At 39.8% G+C, this 10,063-nt stretch overlaps 1 protein-coding gene across 1 annotated transcript; it reads left to right on the top strand.

Annotated features, from left to right (window-relative positions):
* Positions 1 to 1,782, top strand: LOC125827604 (uncharacterized). The gene is made up of 3 exons (XM_049506910.1): positions 1 to 215; positions 309 to 835; positions 923 to 1,782. Exons 1-3 carry the CDS (start codon positions 1 to 3, stop codon positions 1,780 to 1,782), a joined length of 1,602 nt encoding a protein of 533 aa, XP_049362867.1.
* The last annotated feature ends 8,281 nt before the right edge of the window (positions 1,783 to 10,063 follow it).

Here is a 10,063-nt window from a genome sequence, read left to right on the forward strand (position 1 = left end):
ATGACTAAAGATAACCAGACATGGTATACCAAAGATGATCAAGTTTCCCCATTATGTTTCCGATTAACGCAAGAACAAATTGAAAAAGAAAGAGAAAGGGACAAAAACATCAAGAAGATGTTATCTCAAATGGAAATCCTACAAGAGCACATGAAAGGGACACATGGAGTATTTCGAGTTGAGGAGGGTTCTTCTTCCGGTTACTCAATACCAGGGTAAAATCAAGGTTGGAACTCCAGAAGATACGAGGAGGGTTTCCACCCACGCTATCAACCGCAGGGCGGAAATCAAGGCTGGAACTATTATAGGGGTGACGAACCAAGGAAATATTGGCAAGATTGGGCTAAGCAGGATGATCAGGAGGAGGACCATACTCACTTGAGTGAAAGCCCAAAATCTAAAGGGAGTGCAAGTAGTCCTCGGATAAATTATTTGTTATCGCGCATACTTAATAAAGTTGAGGGGTCTGATGATTTGCTAAAAGGAATGAAAGATGACTTTTCAACATTGAACAATAAAGTAAATTCCCATACTGATGCCATCAAAATGTTGGAAGGTGAATTGAGTTTATTATCAGCTCAATTAACATCCAAAACACCAATGGACTATATAGAAAGAGAGTTGGTTGTAGTTACCCGTAGCGCTAAGGTGGCAATAGGGGATATGATGAAAGATGAGGATCCTAAAAAACATGAAGAGAGCCAAGATGTGGAGGAACAAGATTTACCTATTCAACAAAGCCTTACTAAAGAACCACAGGAGGAAGCCGAGCAACAAGTTCAAGTTCCAAAAGTCATGCACCCTTTACCCAAGATACCTCCACCATTTCCCCAATGTTTGAAAAAGAAGAATGAAAATGAGAAGTTCAAAATAAATTTTTCAGTATGGAAAAGTTTATCAATTAACATTCCTCTGGTAGAAGCATTGTTGGAAATGTCGGGATACACCAAATTCATGAAAGAACTTGTTACAAAGAAAAGGAGCTTGGACTATGAAACAATTGAGGTTCCCCATAGTTGCAGTGCAATTATGACAAATGATTCAATCACGAAAAGAGAAGATCTTGAGGCGTTTACAATCCCTTGCACAATTGGCATGCCCCAATTCACTAAAGCCTTGTGTGATTTAGGAGCAAGCATCAACTTGATGCCCTACGCAATATACAAACAACTTGATTTGGGTGAACTAAAGGCAACCACAATGAGACTCCTTATGGTTGATCGATCAATCAAGCACCCAGTGGGGATACTCTATGACATATTGGTAAAAGTGGATCGGTTTGTCTTTTCGACTGATTTTGTGATTCTAGATTGTGAAATCGATGCTGAAATCCCCATTATTTTGGGAAGGCCATTCTTAGGTACCGGGAGAGCATTTGTGGATGTTGAAAGTAGGAAATTGATGTTCCGTGTGAACAATGATGAGACCTTTAATATTTGTAAATCCATGAAGCAACCAAGTAATATCCATGTGGTGTCTACTGATGATGTGATAGATGAGGCAGTGGCAAGTGTGAGTCATTTAATGCGCAAGGATGAACCCCTTGAATATGTACTTGCCAATTATGATGAATCCGAAGTTCAAGGCTACGAGGAAGTGGTAGCTGCTTTATCAAGATTAGGAGCATATTCAAGGAGTCCAATCAAGTTGGATATCGACCTGAAAAACAGAGAAAGTCCCCCTGCAAAGTCATCGACAGAAGAACCACCAAATCTGGAGTTAAAAGCCCTACTCTCTCATCTCAAATATGCCTTCTTAGGAGCCAATAATACTTGGCGGTAATTATCGCCGCCAATCTGCTTGAAAAGCAGGTGAAATTGCTCATTGAAGTACTGTGGAAGCATATAAAAGCTATTGGATGGACAATAGCCGATATAGTAGAAATTCTTCCTGGCATTTGTACTCGCAAGATTCGGCTCGACAGTGAATGTAAACCTAGTGTGGAACATCAACGTAGATTGAACCCTCCAATGCAAGAGGTGGTAAAAAAGGAGATCATCAAGTGGCTAGATACGGGAGTGATCTAACCTACTGCAGATAGTAAGTGGGTTAGTCTGTGCAATGTGTACCGAAAAAAAAGGGGTATAACCGTAGTCACAAATACAAAAGGAGAAGTTGTGCCAACAAGACCAGTGACTGGGTGGAGAGTATTCATGGACTATCAAAAGCTTAACTCATGGACCAAGAAAGGTCATTTTCCAATGCCTTTTATGGATCAAATGCTTGATCGGTTACCAGAAAAAAGGTGGTATTGTTTTTTGGATGGGTACTCTGGTTACAATCAAATATCTATTGCACTGGAAGATCATGAGAAAACCACTTTTACTTGCCCTTATGGAACATTCGCATTCAAAAGGATGCCATTCGGGCTATGTAATGCCCCAGCAACATTTCAGCGTTGTGTCGTCTATTTTTGCAGATATGGTCGAAGACTCTATGAAGGTGTTCATAGACGACTTCTCAATCGTAGGGGATACATTTGAAGAATGCTTGACTCACTTAGGATAGGTACTCCAAAGATGCGTGGAAACGAATCTAGTTTTGAATTGGGAGAAATGTCACTTTATGGTAAAAGAAGGTATTGTTCTTGGGCATAAGGTGTCACAAAAGGGGCTGGAAGTTCACAAGGTGAAAATTGAGGTCATTGAGAAATTACCCCCGCCACTTTCAGTAAAGGGTGTTCACAGCTTCTTGGGTCATACAGGATTTTACAGAAGGTTCATTAAAGACTTCTCAATGATTGCACTCCCACTATGCAAACTCTTAGAGAAGGAAGTGAAATTCCACTTTAATGATGCTTGTGTGGCTGCATTTCAGTGTTTGAAAGAAAAACTAATATACACTTTGATTATCATTAGCCCTAATTGGTCTGAATTTTTTGAGCGAATGTGTGATGCTAGCGATATGGCACTGGGGTTGTGTTGGGGCAAAAGCGCAACAAACTGTTTCACCCAATCTACTACGAAAGCAAGACTCTAAATAGTTCCCAGCAAAATTATACGGTCACCGAACAAGAGTTGCTTGCAATAGTCTATGCATTTGAAAATTTCAGGGTATACTGCACCAAAGTAGTCGTGCACCTGATCATGCTGCACTATGGGACTTGATGGCAAAGAAAGATGCAAAACCACGATTTATTAGGTGGGTGCTACTATTATAAGAATTTGATTTAGAGGTAAAAGATCGAAAAGGATGCGAAAATCAAGTGGCTGATCATTTATCAAGGCTGGAAGCAAGGGCGAATGTTGAGCATGAGGTTGACATAAACGATTCTTTCCCCGATGAACAGGTGTTTGCAATATCCCTCAAGCATACACCATGGTATGCAAAATTCACAAATTACATTGTGTGTGGGCTGACGCCGAATGAGTTGACCTTTTACCAACAGAAAAGATTCTTGTTCGATGTTAAAAAGTACTTTTGGGATGAACCATACTTGTTCTGAGAGTGTGTTGATCATTAGAATGTGTGTTCCGCAAGAAGAAGCGATAGAAATCTTCCATGCTTGCCATACATCTCTAGTAGGAGGTCACCATGGTGGTGTTTGCACCACCGCTAAAGTTCTCCAGAGTGGATACTATTGGCCGTCACTCTACAAGGATGCACATGAGTTTGCAAAGAAATGCTCTAAATGTCAGCAGCAAGGCGTAGTGTCTAGAAGACACGAATTACCTCTCACTCCTATTTTAGAAGTCGAGTTATTCGATATATGAGGGATCGATTTCATGGGCCCATTTGTGAGCTCGTTTGAAAATAAATATATCTTAGTGGTGGTAGATTATGTTTCCAAATTGGTGGAAGCTATCGCACTTCCAAACAATGAAGGAAAAAGCGTTGTCCAATTTCTGAAACGCTACATCTTCGCAAAATTTGGCACTCCAAGAGCAATCATTAGCGATGGGGGATCCCACCTTTGCAATAAGTGGTTCTCAATGGCACTGAGTAAATATGGGGTGAAACACAAAGTGGCATCCCCATATCATCCCCAAACAAGTGGTCAAGTCAAAGTGTCGAATCGGGAAATTAAAAGCATCTTGACAAAGACAATAAATGTCAATAGAACTGATTGGTCTAGGAAACCTGATGATGCACTATGGGCATATAGGACTACTTATAAAACACCTATCGGTATGTCTCCATATCATTTGGTTTATGGTAAGGCTTGTCATTTGCCCGTTGAGTTAGAACACAAGGCATTGTGAGCATTGAAAGCTTTAAATTTGGACTGGTCAAAATCTTCAAGGGAGAGAGTAGAGCAGTTGAACGAACTGGATGAATTTAGAATCAGATCATATGAAAGTTCTGCCATCTATAAGAGAAGATGAATAAATGGCATGATGCTAGGATACTCAAGCGGGACTTCAAGGTAGTAGATTGGGTTTTGCTATACAACTCGCGACTAAGACTCTACCCCGAAAAGCATAAATCCAAATGTCTGGACCGTTTAGGGTAACGCGAGTGTTCATCAATGGTACCATAGAAGTTGAAGATCAGATAGGACCTCCATATACAGTGAACGGGCAACGTCTGAAATTGTATCTGGGGATTGTCAAGAAATTTCATTGGTCGAAGTGGTATATCTGGAAGACGCTTGAAGGCGCTGCTGCGTCGTGCCGCGACGTTAACTAAGGCGATGTTTGGGAGGCTCCCAAATTCCATTTAATCCCTTTCTTTTTATTATTATCATTACTTATTTCCTGGTAATAGAATGGTATGTTGTTTGTGCAGGAGAAAGTACGCGAGGTGTTTAAAAAAGTAAATGATGGCAAACAATAGATCGTATCGGCGAGTCGGCGAAGGGGTTGGCGAATCCGACCCCATCCGATATTTGACTCAAGATCTCGTCAACAGTGAAGTCTATAAAACTCGGTGAGATTTGGAAATTATTTGCGAATAGCCAACCATTTCAGCGATCATGATGTAAACCGTCGTTTGGACCTTCCCAATGAGTGAAGATTCTGTAAAACTCGGTGAACTAAGTAAATGCTCAGTGACACACCAACTAATCCAACGATTCAGAGTGATATCGCCGAGTACGCAGAAATTGTACGGCACTTAAGTAAAGCTGAAACAAAGTGGTTGTGAAGTATTCGAGAAAGTGGTGTGACAGTAGGCGTGTTGGGTCGTTTAGCGATGCTATGGAGATCTTACTGAATTACTCAAACAACTTGCTTAACGTCCCCACCTCACCGTCTTTTTAATGCTAAAATAGTGGAAGGTCTACACAGAAAAGTTGAAGACGAAACATGCCACCCTGACAGATGGAACAAACGCATAACCAGGATCACTTCTTTACCTCTCTATTTTTCTTACTTATTTTTTTAGTGTTGGGTGCTTTTATTCGCATTTGAGGACAACTGCTTTTATTTGTGGTGGGGTGAGGCCCACTTGTGTGAGCTATTTGTGATTCGTGCTTTGTATACATTTGGGTTGTCTGTTTTTAATTGTGTTTTTAAGAACTGCTTTGTGATTGCTTGAGCTTGTGGCTCCGTTTATTTTTATTTGCAAAATGATTTTGACCCTTCCGAAAAAATTTGCATTTTTCGTACATTTTTGCCACCCCTCGTGAGTTGAATGTGGTTGTTCTTTTGAAAAAAATTGAGTCTCGGTTTCGATCAATTCCGATGACTTGAACAGTGCTCTCAATTGAACGAACATGAATGTACGGCTACGATGAGGCCAAATGAAGTTGCATAAACAATATGTGAACTCTTTCCATCTCGTTGTGATTAGCCATTTATCGAATTGATTATATTGTAAATGACCATTGCACACTAGCGAGAGTGTGTAGTCTTGTTTGATTTAAGTGTCGATGCATTGTGTGATTGGCTTGCTTTGAACCATGCATGAATAAACCTAGAATTTGCCCCGTTAGTCTGATTGATTTAGAAAGGTGTCCTTTTGAGATGATCTTAGGCAACTTTAAAGAGTGTGCGCCAACTTTAACATATGCCTCTTTTGTGGCCTACCCGTGAGCGTGTGAAACTCTTTTGAACACCCTTTGAGCCTTACCTTTCTTTGGAAGAACATTGATGAACCCTAGACCTTACTTGACTCACTACCTATAATCCTCTTGATTTGTGGTTTTGCAAATAGCCAACTTAGGCCAAAGGACTAAGTTGGGGGTGTGGTGAAAAGGAAAAGGAGAAGTCAAGAAGTACAAGAAAAGTCCCCATTCACCCATGGTGTTGCAGAACGATGGAAACCCCTTAAAGAAAAAAAATGTGGAATAAAGTACAAAAGAAATCAGGTTTCCAAGCAATTCATGGAGGTGAATAAAAAAATGACTTAGAAACACTAGAAAAAGATTTGATAAAGAAAAAGAAGGGAATGCCTTGAGAATACCACATCTCACGAGGAAAAAGTCACTGAGCCTAAATGACCATACCTTTGCACCCATTACAAGCCTTAGAAAGACCTTTTTGATCTTCTGTTCCTCTATTTTGAGTGTGAGCGATGCATTTGATTCCTGATCTTGAATTGATTAACCTCTGTGTGTGAAGATGGAATCATTCTTCATGTGAGGGCATTTATATACTTTTTGTTGATCTTGAACTTGCACAAGTAGCAAGTATTACGAGCATGAGAATCTTTGGTAATGGTGTGTCACAATCTGAATCTTTGAGTACACAATTGATCCTTGCATAAGTAAATTTAGTCTCGTTGTGTGCATTCATGATTGAGTCTTGTGTAGCACTGTTTGAGACACCCTTTTTGAACGCCTGAACTCAAGTTTGCTTGAGGACAAGCAAAAGTTTAAGTTCGGGGTGTTGATGAGTCCACAAATTGGACTCATTTAGGGCTTTATGTTGATAGAAATAGTGTCCTCAAATGATTATTTCGTCTCAATATCTAATGAAAACTCATAAGTTTCAGGTATTTGAAGTTTTAGTGGAAGCACATGGACACTTAGGCGCAAAAAGGAACAAAAAGGTTGAAAAGAAAGAAGAAGCTGAAGCCTATGCATCGCCAAACACGCTTGGCGATTCGCCGAAGGGACACACTCCGCCCTTTGTTCCAGTACGCGAAGCCTTGAAGGAGCAGGATCAAAAATGTGATGAAAGAAGTAGTCGGTGTTTCACCAAATAATTTCGCGAAGCAGTACTAGGTCTCCCAATGACACAGAGCACGACGATGCTGAAGGCTAGTGCAAGACGGCGACGAACTACACCAAAGGGCGAATCGCCGAGTTAATTGGTAATTCCGACTAACCTCGCCGAAAGATCCACCAGCACTATTTTCTGAAGTCTATAAATACTAAACTTGTTATTAATTTTTAAGATTTGAACATTTATTTTAATTTCCAGAATAGAATAATACTTCTTGGGATATTTTCTCTCAAGTTTGGAGAGGGTTTTTGGGAGACTTGAAGAAAGATGGATTTTATCTTCCCCAAGTTGGAAGTGGGTCTTCTTCATTCTTCTTCCTTTTCTTAAATCAAGGTTTAATTCCTTATACCCATTTGATTTTAATATCATTTCAGGTGTATTTTGTTATTTCTTGATGTGTAGCTAAAAACCCCCATTCTTGAGGTGTGATTTAGCAAATATGTGTTGATATTGTTACTGGGTCTTGTTGCTGATAGGATAAATGTATTTTAATGGTGATTTCACCTAGTGGTTGTGGTTTAATTTAATGGGTTTGTAGTTGCAAATACAAAACCACCCATGTGTTTTCGGCTTGCCCGAGAGGGAGGTCGCGAAACCAAGACCGCTAGACTGATGGCTTAAGGAGTGGGTCAACATGAGGTTCAACCCAAGAGGGTGATCCCTAGTCCCATATCATAACACTCAGCTCGAGAGAGTGAGTGGGGTAAGGCGTAGGCTGGCCTTCATGCGGCAAATGGGTGTCCGAGAGGAATGCATTTGAAACGGAGTAAGTTACCCGAGAGGGAACTTATTTCCATCTAAAGCTTAGCCTAGTCACTGCTATCTTGCAAATTTCCTATCGAAAGCATATACCCAACGATTTATCTCAACTTGTATTGCGGTCACACCCCAAGAACTTGTCCCCATACTTGATCTTCTCTTGTATTTTTTGTTGTTTTTACTACTTGTGACAAAACCCCCAATTGATATTTGACACTTTTGTGTCACCCTTTTTAATTCACAATGTTCTTAATCGTTAATGTCTTTAGCTACGACTAGTTAGAACTAAATTTTATTTTTCTACTAATTCTCAAAACCACTCCCTTGGGACACGACCCCAACCCTTGGTTGGGTTACTATATTTTTGACGATCGTAGACACTCATATTGTAGGTTAGTGTCGTTGGTCACGATAAGCATCAATGATCAAGCTCTTCCTCTCAAATATTTCTCTCTCTAGAAGTTGAAGAAGAAAGCTAGGATTTCAAGATCAAGCCTCCAAATCCTTCATTGCTTCCAAGCTTTTGGCATCAAGGTAGGATAGTTTCATCCATGAATTCCTTCCATTCATGGACTTCCCAAATTCTCCTATTTGTAAGTTAGAATTTTTCCCATTGTGCTAGGGTTTTCTTCTATGTTACAAGTTCTCCTAATTATTGATCTAATTGATTTATTTATGATCTATGATGCATGAATTGAGTTAATATTATGATTTCACGATGATTCCCTGTGAACTCATGTAATCCCCATATTTTCCAAATTATGATGATATGATGTGGGTCTTGAATTATGAAAGAAGATTATATGAAATAAAGCACGAATTAATAGAATTATATGAATTTATGATGAATTTCTATGAACCCATGTCTTCTAGATGTTGATGATTGAAAGTGGGTTTTGAACATTGAAAGGCGAATTATGAAATCAAGCATTTTCTTCTGAAATTATGTAAATATTTTATGGATACTTTGAGAGTGAAGTATCAATAATGATGATGTTGTTGTGTTCTTAAAAGGATTTCTCATATATACATGAAAGTATGATTGTGAAAGGTTTTCCTCACATAGTAAGGATTCTAAGGTTGAAAGGTCCTCTCACATAAATGAAACAATGATAAGGAGCTATCCTAATGAAACCTAGCTTGGATTAGTTATTGAATGATACCTTTCCATGGATAACTTATGACCTAGCTTGGATTGGCAAGATAATGTGCCCTTCCATGGATAATAATAACAAGTAAGAAAATGACTACTCTATGGGTTTTATGCTTAGCACCGAGAGGATATTAAGATGGAAGCTCTTCCATGAGTAGAAGCCGGGTTTCTAGAAGCAATCCCCTTAACCCTTACCTATGTTCCCCAATAGGATGATTGTCTAGATAGACATTAGCTAGTGGATCCACTTAAGCTCAGATTCATGATTCTACCTTGGCAAGTAGGACAACCCTTTTCGTTGAGGGAGACGCTGGGGGATCATGTTATAGCTCACCTGATCTCTATGTCGGTTAAGGCTACTTCCCACAATAATTGTAATAACCCAGAAATCTAGTAAGACCAAGCTGGAGTCTAACTAAAACTAGTGAGTTCTAAAGCCTTTGGTAAGAGTTTTGGAGTGTCGTATGAGGGTTAAAACTTGTAAATATGGTTCCCGTATTTAGAATGGGGGTTTTAGGGGTTAAACGTCCAGGTTCGACTCCCCAAGGGGTCCTTGAGAAGGAGCCCAAAACAGTCCCCAAAACTGTCCAACTTTGGTGAACTATGGATGCAATTCACGGGCAGTAGATTAATCTACGGCTTGTGGTCTTGCTCCATAGGTCAAGGCCTACAGCAGGCCTGAAAATGTACCCTCAGACACCAAACACGGAAGTGGTTGACGGCCAGTAGACCCAACCACGGTCTGTGGATGGGGGTCTTGTGAATGCTGCCAGTTTTCCAGCCTTTTAGTTTAAGTTAGGGGTTTGGGAATTAGTTAGGTATTTAATTAGGGGTTAAGGTAGGTCGGTTAACTATTTAATTAATCACCTATATAAGGTTATAAGACGCTAAACTAATTCATTAATTCATTATAACCCTAGACCCCAAATCAAAACCCAACTACCTTTCCCTCCCAAAAATCTTCTCTCTAGACTCCATTGAAATACAAAGGAAGAGATCAAGCTAGAGCTTCAAGAAGAGGGATTTTTCATATGAATTTGAT

This window comes from Solanum verrucosum, unplaced genomic scaffold (genome assembly GCF_900185275.1).
Source record: "Solanum verrucosum unplaced genomic scaffold, falcon-dt-bn FXZP01000294.1, whole genome shotgun sequence".
Taxonomy (NCBI): Eukaryota; Viridiplantae; Streptophyta; class Magnoliopsida; order Solanales; family Solanaceae; genus Solanum; species Solanum verrucosum.